The sequence below is a fragment of the Acomys russatus genome, chromosome 8 (genome assembly GCF_903995435.1).
Source record: "Acomys russatus chromosome 8, mAcoRus1.1, whole genome shotgun sequence".
In the NCBI taxonomy this organism is placed as follows: Eukaryota; Metazoa; Chordata; class Mammalia; order Rodentia; family Muridae; genus Acomys; species Acomys russatus.
This window is the reverse complement of record NC_067144.1, coordinates 5904640-5922395: the sequence shown is the minus strand read 5'-3', so window position 1 is coordinate 5922395 and position 17756 is coordinate 5904640. Positions and strand designations below refer to the sequence as shown.

Below are 17756 nucleotides of genomic sequence, written 5' to 3'. Positions count from 1 at the left end.
CTGCGCTCTTAGCTGGGGGAGGGGCAAGCGAACTGGAACCTACGGGCCCTGACCTTTGTCAAGAAGAGTGGAGCCTTCCCAGAATGGGAGGAGCAGGACAGAGTGGGGAAAGGGGGTTGGGTAACGGGTTTATGAGGGACTATTCATGGACTTGGTAGAATGCAGAATAGTCCTGGCTGTCTTAGGGCCATGAGAAAAAAGGAAAAGAAAAGAAAAAAAGAACTGCATGTAGGGCCTGAGAACTTTGTCCTAAAGGACATAATCCTAATCCTCATATTGTCGTATGGTCATTCTTGTCCGCTTAAGGTTCTGAGTCCTGGGACTGGGGAAGCTGGGTCAGGTGAGCTAAGGCACAAAAAAAGTGTAGTTGGAGGGCAGTGGGGGTTGTGTATGTTGACAGACTAACCAGAGACGCCAATATTGAATCAGGTGCAGTCTCTTTACTCAACCTGTGAAAAGTGGGGGATCCCATGAAAGAACTGGAGGGGATCTGGAGGGGGCAGGGAGGAAGGGGAAGCTGAGATGGATATACATTGGCAGAGTCTAAGGGAAAATAAACCCTGTGCAGTAGGCATCGTGCTGTGTGCCCCATCCCAGGCCACTTGCCTCCGGAAGTAAGTCCTAATACTATTAGCCCTTTGATTTGAATAATGGAGCATTTCAGGACTTGAAAGTAAATAAATAAATAAATAAATAAAATTCCAGGTTTTATTTTCAGGGCAAATAGGGAAAGAAAGAGAAGCTAGCATCTCTTAACTCCTGCCTCTGGTGGCCGGTTTTATCTTTATCAATCTCCTACCTCAGCCCCACTCCCAATCCCAGAGCTGGTCCTCAACACAGGCGCCCATCTGTTACTTCCTTTTTAGCCTGATGACCCATTTTCCACTCTTCTCTAGACACACACTTCCTTTCTCTGCTCTCACCCCACATCCTCTCCCAGCTAATGGCAAACACTGCTCTGAATTCGAATCCAATTAAGATGCCTTGCTGCTCTCAGCATGACGGCCATCTGTAGACTGGGCAACAAGAGTACTTCAGAGTCACTGAAGAGCCCTGACGAAGAGAAAACACTATATGCTGCAGTCCCAAGAAAACATGGGAGCAGTTGGAATGCTAGCAGCTCTGGCGCTGGCTGGCCAGCAACTCGAGGCCTCCTAGTGTGTGTGTGTTTCCCCGTGCCAGGTAGTCTTTTTCCTTGAAACCTGATGAAAGATGCACCATTTCTGTCATTTTCAGGGTAGATTCCTTGGCCCACCTGTGCCCCGCCCCCCACTCTGTGCAAACGTGCAAAAGGTCAAGCCGCCTCCATGGCCCCAGGAAAGATTCAGGGGAGAGGCCCCATACAGGGAGCCCCTCCAGCCAGACACCCTGGAAAGAATGGAGCTGACTGGTAAGGAAGGAGCAAGTTTAAGAATGGCTCAGCAGTGTGATCCCAGCACAGAGAAACCCTGCCTCAAAAGAAAAAAAAAAAATGGCAAATGGCTTGGTGGGGGTGGGGGACCCGGTGGAGACAACTCTACCGTAACAGAGGGGTGGGACAGGTGTCTGTCTGGACACCAAGCCCTGGGATTTCAGGTCTGGGTCCCCATCTGGAGTCCCTGAGTCACCACCTGAGAATGACCCCTCTTACCGACGACCCTTCAACTTTCTCCTCATCTAAGATTTGCTCCTGCTGGCCATGTTTTTCCTGACTGCGAGGCTAACCCTGTCCAGCCCCGTTCCACCTGCCTGCGACCCCAGGCTCCTCAATAAGCTGCTTCGTGACTCCCACCTCCTTCACAGCCGGCTGGTGAGTAACCCCACACCTTCACTTCCTCTCACTCCTGGTGTTGGCTTCGGCAAGACCATCATGTCCCGGCCCTGGCAAGGGCTGCGATTTGCATTATTGTCTCTTAGAAGTTCTTGTCTGACTGCAGTTCTGAGGAAAACCGCTCTGGTCACGGCCACCATCCTGACCTCTGTCTCAGCTCTTTTCCTCCTATCCATCTTTCCCCACAGAGCCAGTGCCCTGACATCAGCCCTTTGTCCGCACCTGTCCTGCTGCCGGCTGTGGACTTCAGCCTGGGAGAATGGAAAGCGCAGACGGTAAGATGGACTCAGGTGTGCTTACCTCACACATGCAAGGCCTAGGCATGAGGCAGGATGCTTGCCTTAAAGCCAGGCAGTGGTGGCGCACATCTTTAATCTCAGCACTTGGGAGGTAGAGGCAGGCAGGTCGCTGTGAGTTCGAGGCCAGCCTGGTCTACAAAGTGAGTCCAGGACAGCCAAGGCTACACAGAGAAACCCTGTCTTGAAAACACTACCCCCACCCAAAATAAGGGCTGGTTGGATGCCCCTCGTGGTGATACCTTTGACCTATTCTTACTCAATCTTTTGTTTTGTTTTGTTTTTCAAGACAGGGTTTCTCTGTGCTATTTTGGCTGTCCTGGACTTGCTTTGTAGACCAGGCTAGCCTCGAACTCGGTGATCCTCCTGCCTCTGCCTCCTGAGGTGCTGGGATTCCAGGTGTGCACCACATCTGCCTGGCTTCCTCAACCTTCTTACATTGCCATGAAGGAAGTCTGATCTGCTGCCCGAGGTGGCACAAAGCAGAAAGTACCACTAAATTAAAGCAAAACCAAGATTCAAATCCTTGCTGGGCATGGTAACAGGAACCAGAAATCCCAGCAGCAGCTCAGAGGGTGGGGCAGGAAGATGAGGAGCTGCAGGCTAGCCTAAGCTATACAGAACTTGTCTCTAGATAGATAGATAGATAGATACGTGGATAGATGCCAACGCAGGCCAGGTGGCACATGCGGGTACTACCTAGAATCCTCTTCCTTTTCAAGTCTCCGAGGGGGTCTAAGTAGCAATATGGATGATAGCTCTAGCTGTGTGTTTGTAATAGGGTCTTCACTACGTATCCCAGGCTGGCCTTGAACTTGTGATCCTCCTGTTTCGGGCCCCCAAATGCTGGGATTACAGGCATGTGCTGTCATACCCAGCTCTGCCAGTTGTTAAGTCTCTTCCTCTAGTCTCCACGGTTATGGCGATAGCTTTGTTGCTACATTTAGCATAGCAAGGCTATAGGCAACAATTTTGTAGCCCTGCAGGCCAGGGCTGGAGCTCCAGTGAGGTAGGGTAGCTTTCTGACTAAGAGTCCAATGCAAGACCAGGCTAGGCAGATGGACACTGGGGTTACTGAAGCAGAGGCCAAGGACCAGTTGTTTAGGAGCCTGTGAAGGAATTCCTGGGATGGGTGGGACCCTCATCCTGTCCAATTCTCAGCCCCTATGACTCATATTGCTGGCTACTCCTATGGGCTCCCCACCCATTATTAGCACGTTTTTTGAAGCGGTCCACTTCTCTCCTCTTTGCCAGGAACAGACCAAGGCACAGGACATTCTAGGGGCAGTGACCCTTCTACTGGAGGGAGTGATGGCAGCACGAGGACAGCTGGAACCCTCCTGCCTTTCATCCCTACTGGGACAGCTTGCTGGGCAAGTTCGCCTCCTCTTAGGGGCGCTGCAGGGCCTCCTAGGAACCCAGGTAAGTCCCCAGTCAAGAGAGCACCCTCTTACTCGGCACCTCCAAAGACTTGGGGGAGGAAAGGGATTCTAGCTGCCTTGGGTGTGTGAAAGCTGGCCTATCAGAAATGCTGCCTCACAGCCGTAATACCTGGGCACTGGCAGTGAATCTTTTCTCCTTAGTCAGGAGAGGCCTGCTCTGTGGGCTTGCTCTCTGGCCTCAGGCCCATCCTCTGCCTTCAGCTTCCTCCACAGGGCAGGACCACAGCTCACAAGGATCCCAACGCCATCTTCTTGAACTTGCAACAGCTGCTGCGAGGAAAGGTGCGCTTCCTGCTGCTGGCAGACAGCCCCGCCCCTTGTGTCAGACGGGCCCTGCCCACCCCGGCCGTCCTGAGCAGTGCCTCTCAACTCCTCACACTGAACAGGCTCCCAAACAGGACTTCTGGATTGTTGGAGAAAAACTTCACTGGCCCTGGACTCCTGAACAGGCTTCAAGGATTCAGAGCCAAGATCATTCCTGGTCAGCTAAATCAAACCTCCAGATCTCCAGAGCAAATCCCCGGGTACCTGAACAGGACGCAAGGACTTGTGAATGGAACTCGTGGGCTCCTTGCTGGAGCCTCACTTCAGATCCTGGAAGCCTCAGACATTCTGCCAGGAGCTTTGGACCAAGGCCCCCTGCCACTCAACCTCCAAAGTGGGCATCATCCTTCTCCGACCCATGGTCCTGATGGGCACACACCCCTCTCTCCTTCACCAGCCTTGCCCATCCGCGGGCCTCCACCCCAGCCCCACCCCCTGATCCCTGGTCCTTCCACCAGCGTGCCTAACTCCACCCGCCCTCATCCAATCGCAGTGTACCCTCCTTCCCAGAATTTGTCTCGGGAAGGACGAGGGCCACAGGCACAGCGAGCATCTGCGACATCTCAAGAGATGAGCCTTCCGCAGGAGAGGCTCTGAGACACAACCGCAGCTGCACTAGATGTCCTGCGTTTGCCCGGAACCCAAGGCCCTGGGAAAGGGATACACAGGACAGGACATCGTAAAATCTTATGAGCTTTTTTTTTTTTTTTAAACCTATCAGCAATATTCATCAGAGCAGCTAGTTATCTTTGGTCTATTTTCTGTATAAATTTGAAAAATCACTAATTCTCTCTATGTGCCTTGATACAATAATTCTGCAAGTGCCTACACTGGTTGAGCCTTTCAACCAATGTAGAGAGTAACAATGTGCCAGCAAACATAAACATAAAGGAAGTTCCCTTTTCACGTTTACGGGGCCCAGGGCTCCCATACCCTTCATTATAATTTTCAGTGAGAATGTTTGGTCCTCAAGAGAGACTGCTCTTGATAAAGGAATGGCAGGTTACCTCTTAGGAAGGCTGCCCCTACATAGATTCAAACTGAGCCTGTAAGAGAATAAATGCGAGCATCCAAAAGCCAACTGACAATCAAGGGACTGATGCTCTTCACTGGGACAGTAGATCTCCTGGACCCTACCTCCCAAGAAAGCTGACAGGAAGCCTGGGGAACTCCACACCCCAGGTGAGGCAGTGCAGACGCTTCAGTGAAGACTAGACTTGGAGGTGGCAGCTGAGCAAACAGCTAAGGGCATCTGAAGCTCAGCAGGGGCTTAGCCCTGGCCTGGGCTCCTGCTTCCCTCCTGTGGAGGTCAGGCGTTAGTGCAGGAAGTGGCAAGAGTCAAGCTCCACAGCTCACACAGCAGGACAGGCACAGAGCAATTCAAGGCCTTTTCTCGTTTCCACAAATGCACCTTAAAACACAGCCTTGTGAGGCTGCCATGATCTCTACAGGGAACCCCCAAAATGAAGGAAGACTTCTGGGGTTTTGCAAGTAATTGTTTTGTTGGTGCCAGAAGTTTACTTTGCACACACACACACACACACACACACACACACACACACACACACACACACACACAAAGAGCTGTATTGTCAAGGGTCAACCTACTACTGCCAGAGTCTTTCAAGAAGACTTAGTGGGAGCTTTTTCCTCTCACAAAGCAAGAGAGGTAAGGCTACCACGAAAGTGGAGCAGCCGGGATCCCACAGTTCCAAACACTGCCACACAAAAAAACAAAGGAAAAGTATTCTTCACCGAGGCACCAGATGCCCCAGAATCATCTCTGTCCAGTAGGTATTTATTATCCATCTCTGTTTTACACATGAAGATGCCAGGGCCAGATCACTTCCCAATGGTCACATAGCCTTCCAGCAGATAGGGACCCCCCCCCCACCAGGCTGAGTTGCAGCCCACCCATCTACCCAGTGACATGTCCTCTGGTGAGTCCACTTAACACAGAGGCTTCCAAGTCCTTGGAGACTAAATACATTCTTAAGAGGCTCTGAGTAGAAGACCAGAGCTCACAGGGATGAGGACTCAAGACACCTTCAGGTGTAGCCATGGGCAGAGCTTGAATCAACAGATGCACAGAGCTGAAAAAAAGGCAGGTAACAAATTCTCAGACCGTGTCAGTTTGTACCCAAGAGAAGTCTTCCATCTACTGATTCTAGAATATCATAAATGTACTGTGCAAGTTTACCTAGCACTAAAGGAGGTTAAACTTAACTAAATTAAAAAAAAAAAAAATCTAGGGCTGTGAGAGGGTTCAGTAGGTAGAGGAGCTTCCTGTGTGTGAGCCTGATGTGAACTGGATGCCTGGAGCGCAAGGAAAAGGGAAGAACTAACTCCTCCAAGTTGCCTTCCAGCCTTACTGTACATGACATCACATGCTGACTCCCACATTTGCACATACACACACACAATAATAAATAAAATAAAATGTGAGTTAAAAAGCTGGACACAACGGCAAATGCCTGGGCTTATCTAACTAACACTTGGAAGGTAGAGGGGCAGGGGGATCAGTTCAAGGCCACCAGTTCAAGGCCACCTTCAGCTACATAAGGAGTTTGACTACAAAAGCCTGTGTCTCAAAAGTTAATTTTTAAAAATTATTTTTTATGATGATATGATGGTATATACAATGGTCTGGCTGCAGGTACACCTGCAGGCCAGAAGAGGGCATCAGATCACATTATAGATGGTTGTGAACCACCATGTGGTTGCTGGGAATTAACTCAGGACCTCTGGAAGAACAGCCAGTGTTCTTAACCTCTGAGCCATCTCTCTAGCCCAAATTAATTAATTTTTATGGCAAGGACATACCTTAATGGTAGAGCTGTTGCCTAGCACGCAAGTCCTGGATTCAATCCTCTTGGCACAAAAACAAAACAAAACAAAACAAAAAAAAAAAAACGAAAAGTATTAAGCCAAACACTTTCCAGAACCCAAGAGCCAGCACACCCAGAACAAGATAAGCCAGAGACCAAAAACTGTGGGTTCTCAGAAGTCAGATGACTTCTGAGGATGCTGAACTGCAGATGATGCTCCAGACATCTGATCCTGGCAAATCTGAGCGACTGGTTTCTACAAATGAAAACCTATCTGCCTTCTCAAGACTCAGCACTTTCTGGGGGTAAGGCACGAGGGTCCTAAGTTCAAAGTCATCCTTGGCTATAACATTTCAGGCAGCTGGCACTTCAAACTCTACCTTTAAAAAAATTTTTTTTAGGCCAGGCATAGTGGCACACGCCTTAAATCCTAGCATTTGGGAGACAGAGGCAGGTGGATCGCTGGGAGTTCAAGGCCAGCCTGGTCTACAAAGTGAGTCCAGGACAACCAAAGATACATAGTGAAACCCTGTATCCAAAAACCTAAAAAAAAAAATTTAAACTTTGCCTGAAGATCCAGCTCAGCGACATGACACTTGCTTGATCCCTGTACCATCAAAACCAAAGCCAAAGTCTAAACCAAGTCACTCTGTGTAGCTGATCCCACCACTTCTTCACACACACACACACACACACACACACACACACACACACACACACACACACGATGGAGCGACTTCAAGCCTGACCAAATGCAGTCAATTTCTGGGACCTGGTAGTAAGGAAGGACTCCTGAAAGAAGTTAGCTACTCCATACAATAAAACAAAATAAATGCTTGGGGGAAAAGGTGCTTACAAGCAGAATGTTTCCATTTAAGCCCCCTTTTCTTTGCCGGGACAGCCAAGGGTCTACTTTGACAGTGACATCCCATCACTGATGCGGGTCTCTGGGTGTAACCAAAGCCAACGTTGACTCCATGGGATGATTAGAAGCGTCTACAGACTTATCCCAACCCCCAATACATCACACCCATCCACGCGCACACCCCCTACTGTGGAAGGTGAGAAAACCACCTCTGTGCCTCCTCCCCGCTGAGGCTGCTCATTTTCAACCCATTTTCCCTAAACACTATTTCTAACACCTCTTGCAAAGACCAACAAAAGATGCGGAAGGAAACACCCCAGGTACCTGGGGGGGGGGGCAGGAGGGTGGAGAGGCTGCTCCTGTGACAAACCCAGGTCTCCAGAGACAACTGGAGGCCAGCAAACAGACTCAGTGGGTAAAGAGGCTTATCGTGACAATCAGAGTTCAGTCTCCGGATCCAGACGGTAGGAGTACACACCCACACAGAGAAAGAGAGTTGGGGGGCGGGGGGCGGAGAGACAGAGACAGTGAGAGATTCCTTTGTAGAACACAGAAGGGCCCTAGTTTTGAGGGCGAACATTTCATAAATCAGGTGTGACACAATCACAGAAACTCAGGAGGCAGTGGCAGGAGCATCAAATCCAAGGCCGCTGCGGGCTACACAGCAAAAGCAAAACCTTGGGTGCCCCAACCCCCAATGACGGAGAAGAGTCTGAAAAAGTAAACTTTAATACAAAAGAAAATCACACACAAGTTCAGATTCAAGCTGAGCTCTCCCACTTGGCCTTTTCCAGACAGGTCAGCTTTCCACTAAATGCAGACACACTGAAGATGCACCCACAGCGGACGCCGAGCAAGTCCCCATCACAGGTGAGCCCCGGCAGCCTCTCCGTGCAGGCTTGAACAATGTCCATGACTTGAGTGACTAACCAGCAAGTCTGGCTTCCCAGAAGTTCAGAACGCCAGCTTCTTCATCAGCAGATAGACTCTGGAATCCACCTCGAATCCGTGCAGGTTGTTGGCGTCGCCCTGCAGCCTCATGAGCAGGCCGCCATAGGACACATAAGCAGAGCTGAAACAGAAGGCCCCGTCCTGGGTCTGAGCAAAAGGCAACAGCTTCCCAGCAGCTCTCCATCCATTTTTCCTAAAGGCACCCTCCTAGTATTCTGTCATTAGGAACCAGAGATTGGGACAAGAGTCAATGCAGACATGCACAACACAATGTCCCTTTACTCTAGTGAGGCACATAGGCTGCTATGCCCAGAACCAGGTAAGTGGACACATACACACAAATAAAGGCATCACCGTCACTGCAATGTCATACAGCTAGACTTTATGTAGGAGCTGGAGAGATGGCTCAGAGGTTAAGAGCACTGGCTGCTCTTCCAAAAGTCCTGAGTTCAATTCCCAGCAACCATATGGTGGCTCACAACCATCTATAATGAGATCTGATGCCCTCTTCTGGCGTACAGGAGTATCCGTAGGCAAAACACTGTATACATAAATAAGTCTTTACAAAAATAATAATAAAAGATCGCTAACTGTTCTTGCAGATTGCAGACCTGGGTTTACTTCCCAGCACCCACATGGCATCTCACAACCACTATAACTCAGTGGGCTCACGCTTGTGCGAGATACACACACTAACACTCAGGCACTCAGCTGGATGTGATGGTGCACAACTTTAGTCCCAGCACTCAGGAGGCAGAGGCATGTGCATCTCTGAGTTGGAGGCCAAGCCTCCAGAGCTCTATAGAGCACGTTCCAGGACAGCCAGAACTAAAGCACAGAAACCTCATCTCAAAAAGCCAAAAAAATAAAAAAACAAAAATAAATAAATAAAAAACACTCACGCACCCAGGCTCACGTGGCACACACACAGATAAATAAATACTTTTCTAAAAATGCTAAGGACCAGGAGGGTGGCTTGTGCCTTTAAGCCCAGCCGCAAGAGGCAGTCAAGTAAATCTCCTGAGTTCCACACCAGCCTGAGTCAGTTCCAGGACAGCCCATGCTACACAGAGAGACCCTGTCTCCAAAACAAAAAAAAAAAGTTGAAGGAGAATTTCAACTAAATAGGAGAAGTATGTTAAACAAAAAATGAAACACTGTAAAGCATCTTAAATGGAAAAGTAAACAACAAACAACAACAACAACAAAAAAAAGCCCAACAGTGATGGTGCACGTCTTTAATCCCAGCACTTGAGAGGTAGAGCAAGTGGATCTCTGTGAGTTCAAGGCCAACCTGGTCTATAGAATAATCAATTCCACTACAGCCAGGGCTACACAGAGAAACCCTATCCTGCAAAACCAAAACCAACCAATCAGACAAAAAAAAAAAAACCAGACTTCTCAAACTTTTTGGTTTGTTTCTGTTTTCTCAAAGCAGGTTCTCACTATAGCTCTGGCTGTCCTGGAATTCACCCTGTAAACCAGGGTGGCCGAGAACTCACTTCACTCCACCTGCCTCGGCCTCCTGTGCTGGGCTAAAGGTGTGCGCCACCACAGCTGCTATTCTAACCCCGCTGTAAAAAATTCCCCAGGTGACTTTTTGTTCTTTTTCACATTACTTCTCTGCTTCAAGTTTCTGACAACCATATTATTTTAACATAATTTTAAAGAAAAAACAAGCAAGCAAACAAACAAACAAACAAACAGGCAGGGAAACCAAAGAACCTAGGGCTGGGTTAAAGAGTAACAACACTTACACAATCAAAAACAAACAAAAAGGTCTAATCATAAATCGCTACATGCGGTCCCCCCCAGGAAGATGCTCTGTTGCCCCTCCCAGTGTCTTGTGTGGACTACAGGCCTTGAGATCCTGACATCAGGAAATGTAAGTAGCCAACACTCAGACTGGAAACTTCTCAAGACAAATTCTTCCACCTAGGTTTGGAATACTAGAGAAGAAGAAAAAGAAGAAGAAGAAGAAAAAGAAGAAGAAGAAAAAGAAGAAGAAGAAGAAGAAGAAGAAGAAGAAGAAGAAGAAGAAGAAGAAGAAGAAGAAGAAGAAGAAAAGAACCCGGAAGCAGAGCAGAGGCGGGAGGGTTTCCCAGACAAAGTTACTCACAGACGTGTAGCTGCTTCAGTTGAGGTCTCATCTCCCTCAATCCTGTACACCTTCCCGTACATTACGTATTCAAACTGGTCAGCCCTACAAACAACAGACCAAGCTACTCTTCACAGTAATAGTACAAGAGAGCATTAAAAATGGACACTGGAGCCGGGCGTGGTGGCACACGCCTTTAATCCCAGCACTCAGGAGGCAGACGCAGGCAGATCTCTGTGAGTTCAGAGGCCAGCCTGGTCTACAAAGTGAGTCCAGGACAGCCAAGGCTACACAGAGAGACCCTGTCTCAAAAAACCAAAAATAAATAAATAAATAAAGTAAAATAAAAACGGAAACTGGTAACAAGAAGCGCTAAAGAAACATGACCTTACTTGACTACAGAAATTCTGTGGCTGTCTGTATTTTACTGATGAGAAATGGGAGGGCTGGCAGAGCAGGGGTGGCGTACGCCTTTAATCCCAGCACTCATAAGGCAGAGGCAGGCGGATCTGTGAGCTTGAGGCTGGTTCCATGACAGCTAGAGCTAAAGCAGAGAAATCCTGTCTCAAAAATCACTCCCCACCCAAAAAAAAAAAAAAAAAAAAAGAAAAAGAAAAAGAAAAAAGAAAAAAGCTAGTAGGGCCGAGAACTGAAAATTCAGTGTGATTCTACAGCCTTTTAGCCTTCAGTAGTCCTGGCTATAACTGGCTATGTAGACCAGGCTGGCCTTGAACTCACAAATACCCCTGCCTTTGCTGGGATTAAGGGTGTTGGCCACCAGAGCTACTGGTAGGTAGTCTTTCTATCACACCAAGCTCCCTCCTAAAATCCAGCATACGATGTAATCATTTCCTTGGCCTTGAAAAAGCTGCGCCCGCACGGTGTGGTGGTACATACCTTAATGCCAGCAGTAAGGAGTTAGAGGAGGTAGGTGTGTCTGTAAGTGTGAGGCCAGCCTGGTCTACATAGTTCAGGCCAACCAGGACTACAAAGTGAGACCCCCATTGCAAATAAAGAAACAGCTGCAGCTCAAAAGCTTACAACCACTGTTCTCAGTAGGTAATAAAACTAGTTGTTTGATTTTTTTTTTTTTTTTTTTTTTTTTAAAAAGATCTCGAGCCAGGCACTGTGGCAAATGCCTGAAATCCCAGCACACACCTTTAATCCCAGCACTGGGGAGGCAGAGGCAGGTGGATTTCTGTGAATTTGAAGCCAGCCTGGCCTACAGAGGGAGTGCCACGACAACCAGGGCTACACAGAGAAACCCTGTCTGGAAAAAAACAACAACGAGAAACCTTTCTATATACTTTTATGTGTGTGCTTGCATGCGTGCATGTATATTTTATATTCTAAGTGCATATTATATTCTAACCCTAGTCCCTCTTTTCCTACTGCCTCACCTGGAAGGCCTGTCATCTGTGGGGTTGTATTCTCCATCATCCAAGGTCCCATCTTCATACAAGGTACTAGCTATGACCAATCGGAATTTGTCACCTGAAAAGAGCAGCAACACCACCACAGTGAGGAAGTGGAAATCGAAGACTAAGAGCCTCTTGCTACCGCCCACATTCAGTACTTACCTAAGTCCACGGGGTAAATCTGAATGTTGACATCTAAGATGAGGTCCATCTTGAAGGATTCACTCTCACAGTGCAGACGAGATACTGGAGAAGAGTGACAGACACGATTACAAAACCTGGAAATGCCAGCTTGCATGAGATGGGGGGGGGCAGGGGGTCATCAAATCATCTGACAGGCCCACACCCACGAGGCAATCAGAATCAGATTGGTAAGGGAGAAGGTAAAAATCTCAGCGGGTGACAGGATCCCAAGAAAGTAGCAAAACTCCTCAGGCAGAAGCCAGTCTCTCGGCTCTAAGCATGCCTGGTGGATTTCAACTAAACTTAACTCTGAACAAGAAATCTACTGGTCCAGAGGCTCTTCCTGGTAGACACTGTGCTGAGGGAAATCTGCTGGGTCTATTCAGGACTGACATCTGTCTTTTTTGTGTGTTTTGTTTTTGTTTGTTTTTCGAGACAGGGTTTCTCTGTGTAGCCTTGGCTGTCCTGGACTCACTTTGTAGAGACCAGGCTAGCCTCCAATTCACAGCGATCCACCTGAGTGCTGGGATAAAGGCTTGCACCACCACCACCTCCTAGATTCTGTCTTTGTTTGTTTGTTGTTTTGTTTTTCAAGGCAGGGTTTCTCTGTGTAGCCTTGGCTGTCCTGGACTCACTTTGTAGTCCAGGCTGGCCTTGAAGGTGCACAAAAATCTACTGGCCTCTGCCTTACAGGCATGAGCCACTGAGCCCAACTGACGGCTGTCTTAAAAGAAAACATTTGCCTCCAGGTAAAGTGACACCAAGAAGAGACAACTTGCGGATCATTTGGGAAATTAAATACACCAAGCAGTCAGCTGAATGAAATTCAAAGAGGGCTTCGGAAAAAAAGCTGACAGTTCTTAGGGCAATACAAAAGTTATGGGTTAGGAAGGCAGGCAGGTAACTCTCTGCATGACCTTAGGTAACAAAATAGATAAGGAAGGCACCATCTACCTCTTATAAGAATCAAGTTATGAGTGCGAGAGAGGCGCACGGTACAGCACGTAATACTGAGAAAGGTTCTCAGGGGGCATACCAGCACCAAAGCTGGGGGCCACCCAGGCGCCAGACAGCGCAAATATAATAGGAAAGTCTGTTTCAAGTTTCTCATTCATAAAAAATAAATAAATAAAATAAAAAGTACTGTTTCCTGAAGGAAGTACTGGGGGGGGGGACGGGCCACTTCCCTCATACCGCCCCTACACACCTTACCTCGGTCAAATTTCTTGCCCTCTGGATCAATGTCCTTCACATCGAAAATATCCTCGAACAGAATGCCCGCCATCGTGAGGGGCACGAGAGCCGCAGAGGTGCTGAGCGCGCGACCACCACTGGGGACTCGCGAACCCCCTTCACGTGGAGTAAAGACGACAGGGCAGAGCACCGCCCCAAAAGCGGCTGCGGAGGCGGAGGGCGCATGCGCACAGGCTGCCCCTAACACAGCCACTTCCGCTGCCTCCCTGTCGGACCTTCTTGACTTCCGCCGGGAAGGGCCAGCTCGGAGCTCCTCGGGCCTTGTGGGCGAGTCTCAAAGCCCGGTGACTCCGCCCAAGGCGGGGACACACTAAGTCCCACCTCCGGCGGGTACCGCGCTGCGCCCGACTCCACGGCGCCCTCTACGGAGCCCCGATCCAGACGCGTGGAAAGCTTGGGGACCTAACCCAGCCAGGAACCTTGATCCTTGGCCCAGAGGAGCCCGGCCCTAGCCCTTCCCTTCCCTGCGGTCCGCGTGCCGGCCGAGGGCACAGTCCGTGCTGCAGGCGGGTGGAGCAGAACCCCGCCCCGCAGGGCGCAGGCCCAGCGGGATCTAGTGCCCAGCCCCTCGGATTGCCAACGAGGTCCCCCACGCTGGTCCGAGCTGGCTCTGACCAGCTAGACGTCACCCGATCCGGGTTCGTCCGGTTTGGGAATTTGCCATGATGTCACTCTCAGGGAAAGGAAAGCCCGCTTTGTGCCCTCCCGTGGGACTTCACCTCTTCACCGCTCCCGTCTTCCCTTGGCCCTGCTTGGCACTAGCCTAACACTGATCCCCTAGAACTGCCAATTGAACTTGGTACTGCCTGTCACCCCACTATACTACCCTCTTCTGGACACTGACCTAGCGCGCCTTCGCCCGCTTTTCGCTGGGAGACGACAGCTTGTGTTGCCTTCGTTCTAGGTTCTTCTACCTCCTCTCTCATTACAATCTGGGCATTGTACCCTCCCATTGAGCCTTTCTGTTTCCTAAATGGGTCTTCATCCTGGTACTAGTCTCTCTACACAGATTTCTGGACTTTGTCCCAACCTAACACTGTCCATCCTCTTTGTGCCCTCGTCCCCCTCTCCTTATCCCTCCAAGGATCCTGAAAGACAATGCGGAGCCCCATCTAGCTGTTTCCTCAAGGCGTTCGCAGCTACTCAAATTCCCCCTTTAAGCGGGGCTTGGGAGGAGCGACCTCTGCTCCCCGACACCCGCCTCCCAGGAACGGCCTCTCCCGCACCAATCACTCCCTTCTCTTGGGCCTCACCCCTTCCCGTCCCCTCCCACCTCCACCTCCGCCCCTCTCTCCAGGCCTAGCAATTCCAGGTGCACCTTCCCCAGGGGAACCCAGAGGAAGGGAAGAAGAAAGGGGAGGCGATGAGGGAGCTCGCTCTCTGGGATCCTCCCTGAGCCGTCTGAGCCAGACCCTGAAAGCGCAAAGCAGAGGCCGCCCCCTGTCCGGCCTGGCCGAGAGAGCCCGAATTAGCTTTTTCAGCAGCCCCCTGCCCCAGTCCTGGAGTCGCTACATCTCCAGCCCCTCCCGCACGGCGCTGCGGCCGCGGGAGAGCCCGTCCCCCTCCACGTGCCAGCGGACCCGCCCCCGTCCGGCCCCCGCGTCCGCACGGGGCCGTGTCAACCCGGGGCCTCCCGGGCGCGGGGGTGCGAGATAGCTTTGCAAGCGCCCCCTGCCGCCTCTCCGGAGACCAGGAGGCGGCCCCAAGTGCAGACCCCTGCCAGACCCGGACGCCTCTGCAGATGGACTGGGGCGGAGCAGCAAGCCGGTCACCGCCTTCGGCCCGCCCGCCGAGGAGGGGACGCTAGCGGGAGGCTGAGCCTGCGGCGCGCGCCCGGGGACCCGTCGCACTCTGCACTCGGCCGCCGGGGCTGAGGGGGACGGGACGGGTGCAGGCGCGGGCTCAGCGGGCCGGGAGCTGAGTCAAGGCCAGAGCCCGAGAAGCTAAGGGAGGCAAGAGGACAGGACGCCGAGATGGCGGCTGCAGCGTCCGCGGCGGCGGCGGCGGCGGGGGAAGGGATGGAGCCTCGAGCGCTGCAGTACGAGCAGACCCTGGTAAGCGAAACCCAAGGCGTGCGCTACGGTACCACCGCTGCAGTTTGCCCTAGGAAGAGTGAGGACAGGAGGCCAACCCTAGCCCGGCCCTCAGCCTTCCTCAGCTGTGGAAACTGAGGTTCTTTTGGATCTGACAGGCTGTAGGTTCGAGGTGTGGGAAAGCTGCTTGCTGGTTTCTGGCTGAGGCTGGTGGCCTGCAGAGGACAATGACACCAGGTGCTTGGCCCAGGTGTCCTTCCCCTTACTCCCTTCAGCATAGACGGTTAGGTTTTTTGTTTGTTTGTTTGTTTGTTTGTTTGTTTTTTCACTTAACCATTCGAATCCAAGGTACAGCACCCTAGTGCCCTCTCAGAGTACCACCCAAACCACTGAACTTTCTCCACATGCCTACCTCTATTCTACACCCTCCCTGTGGCCCTACTGTGTGCATGGTACTAAGCTGAGCATAGAGAAGGTAGGCAAGTGACCAAGCCAAACCCACCCGCTGCCTTTAATGGCTCCAAGCACAGCACTGAGCACTGACGAGAACTCCTTTTGGGAAAGGTGGCTTAGGTGGCTTGGTGCCCTGGGGACTAAAGCTTTTGGGGCTGATGCAGGAAGCAGGAATGGGTGTGAGAATTCGAACCTTTGTTCCAGCTGGCTCTAGCCAGGTACCCCACCACCCACGATGACGCCCACGCCCATGGAGTGGCCCCTGACCTCATAAAAAAAAGCAGGGGGTCCCCGAGCTCTGAGGTGACTCACGGCCACTATTGTTGAGAAGCCATTCACCCTCCTGTCACTAGGGTGGGGGGGTGGGGGGGGGCCAAGCCATCAGGAAAGAAATTGGCCCTGTGGCTCCTTTTTATCAGCTTAGGCTGGAATTTGCCCGGGAGGGTGGCAGGGAGGCACCTCTGTAGGAGAGGGCTTGGGCTGTAACTGAGTCAGAGAGGTGCCCAGTTACCAGGGACTGTGTGAAACTGGATAACTGGGAGAGGTGTGGGTATGAGACAGAGAGTGACGCTAGTGGAGGCAAGCCCTATTGTTGGGGATGGCTGTTATCCGTGCCACCCACAGGTCAAGGAGAGGGACATTTGGCCACAGGAAGCCAAGCACCTAACCCCTAAAATGGTATCTCGTTTGCACCGGCAGCCACTCCACCTCCCTTGTGTCTGTGGAATCAGTTCTCAGGGTCAAACCCTCCCCAGCTCTGGCCTCTCCCACTTCCCCTCCTACCCTTTTGTCTCACCCTCACCTCCTCCCACACGCTGTGTAGCTATACTCCACTGTCTTCCTCCTCCCTGCTCTCCACACTTTCATCTTTCCCTGACTTTCCTCTTCCTCTCCCCTCTGCTTTTCCAGTCCCTCTATGTCTCTATCTTTCCCTCCCTCCCCCCCCCACACCAGTTCCCCCACACACACACCAGCCCCAACCCCAACAGGAGCCCTTTGTGTCCTGAAGCTCCGCGGGTGGCAGCCAGAATCTACTCCTCCCCACCCCCCAACACACGCCCAGCTTGGCAGGTCCAGCCTCACTCTCTCCCTTCCTTTCCCATCAGCCTAGTATCTAACAAGTCACAGCCTCAGCCATCCCAGCCTCTGTTGTCCCCTCAGACCTGTCACTGCCCCCCAAGTGCTTTTCCAGAGTAGACCTGAAGCCACCCGACAGGGCCTACCCACCCAGAGAGGCTTTTTTACTTTCTGCTGGGCTGACAGGCTCATGGGGGTTTGGGAGTGGAGAATGAGGACAAGAGGATTAGGGTGGGTGGGAAGGGTGCAGCTGAGTTGGTCCCAGGCCAAAGGCCCAGCGGGAACGTGATAAGGATTGGGGCTGGGACCTCCGAGGCTCAGCTCAGTGCCCTCAGCTCCACCAGGCTCTAATTGTCGCCCGTGCACCCTTGCCCATCCTTTCTTCTCTGACCTTCCCTCCTCCCGGTTTCAGACTGCCTATGGTTTTTCCATCTTCTCCCTCCTCTGGACCTTTCCCTCTCCCAGTGCCCTCACCCCTGGCAAGCTAGAAGAAGACTGATTATTCTGCCACCCCCAGTGTTGTGCCCCTGTACCTTGCCTGTCCCCATCACTCTGGCCAGCACAGCCCCCGCAGTCTGCAATGTGCATTGTTCCCACACTCTGAGCCTGAGTGTAAACTGGATTGGGGGGGGGGGCCGCGGGAGGTCAAAACCCAGGAACCCTCCCCGCATCCCCACCTCAGCCGCATATGCTAATGGCCCGTTTTGTCCATCACTCCAGATGT

The 17756-nt window shown here is 51.4% G+C and overlaps 3 protein-coding genes across 8 annotated transcripts in view; 2 read left to right on the top strand and 1 right to left on the bottom strand.

Moving 5' to 3' along the window:
• Positions 1-1165: 1165 nt before the first annotated feature.
• On the top strand, positions 1166-4750 carry Thpo (thrombopoietin). Of its 4 annotated transcripts, XM_051150734.1 has the most exons (6): positions 1166-1390; positions 1662-1789; positions 1999-2085; positions 3361-3528; positions 3750-3830; positions 3947-4378. In XM_051150734.1, exons 1-6 carry the CDS (start codon positions 1213-1215, stop codon positions 4238-4240), a joined length of 936 nt encoding a protein of 311 aa, XP_051006691.1. In that variant the 5' UTR covers positions 1166-1212; the 3' UTR covers positions 4241-4378. The 4 variants fall into 4 exon arrangements, with proteins under 4 accessions (XP_051006691.1, XP_051006689.1, XP_051006688.1 ...); XM_051150732.1 differs by having other exon boundaries at positions 3762-4750; XM_051150731.1 differs by having other exon boundaries at positions 3750-4750.
• Positions 4751-8268: 3518 nt separating this feature from the next.
• On the bottom strand, positions 8269-13788 carry Polr2h (RNA polymerase II, I and III subunit H). Of its 2 annotated transcripts, none has more exons than XM_051150730.1 (5): positions 12524-12548; positions 12195-12278; positions 12015-12108; positions 10636-10719; positions 8269-8637 (listed from the first exon to the last, which is right to left on the bottom strand). In XM_051150730.1, exons 2-5 carry the CDS (start codon positions 12241-12243, stop codon positions 8520-8522), a joined length of 345 nt encoding a protein of 114 aa, XP_051006687.1. In that variant the 5' UTR covers positions 12244-12278; positions 12524-12548; the 3' UTR covers positions 8269-8519. The 2 variants fall into 2 exon arrangements, with proteins under 2 accessions (XP_051006687.1, XP_051006686.1); XM_051150729.1 differs by lacking the exon at positions 12524-12548 and adding an exon at positions 13428-13788 and having other exon boundaries at positions 8287-8637.
• A 1345-nt stretch (positions 13789-15133) lies between these two features.
• Positions 15134-17756, top strand: part of Clcn2 (chloride voltage-gated channel 2) — a 14268-nt gene continuing 11645 nt past the window's right edge. The window contains exons 1-2 of one of the 2 annotated variants that reach the window (XM_051150727.1): positions 15134-15523; positions 17753-17756. The exon at positions 17753-17756 is cut by the window's right edge and continues 153 nt beyond it. In XM_051150727.1, coding sequence (XP_051006684.1) covers positions 15443-15523; positions 17753-17756 — 85 coding nt within the window. In that variant the 5' untranslated portion in view covers positions 15134-15442. The remainder of the gene's footprint in view (positions 15524-17752) is intronic. The other variant, XM_051150726.1, reaches the window with a different exon arrangement.

Coding starts and splice junctions, on each gene's coding strand:
- Thpo (XM_051150731.1), top strand. CDS start 1,213: ATGCACCATTTCTGTCATTTTCAGGGTAGATTCCTTGGCCCACCTGTG. Junction 1,790..1,998: donor ACCTCCTTCACAGCCGGCTG/GTGAGTAACCCC, acceptor CTTTCCCCACAG/AGCCAGTGCCCTGACATCAG. Junction 3,529..3,749: donor AGGGCCTCCTAGGAACCCAG/GTAAGTCCCCAG, acceptor CTCTGCCTTCAG/CTTCCTCCACAGGGCAGGAC.
- Polr2h (XM_051150729.1), bottom strand. CDS start 13,500: ATGGCGGGCATTCTGTTCGAGGATATTTTCGATGTGAAGGACATTGAT. Junction 10,720..12,014: donor ACAGATGACAGGCCTTCCAG/GTGAGGCAGTAG, acceptor TGTTGTTTGTAG/GGCTGACCAGTTTGAATACG. Junction 8,638..10,635: donor ACTGAAGCAGCTACACGTCT/GTGAGTAACTTT, acceptor CTTCTGTTTCAG/CTCTGCTTATGTGTCCTATG.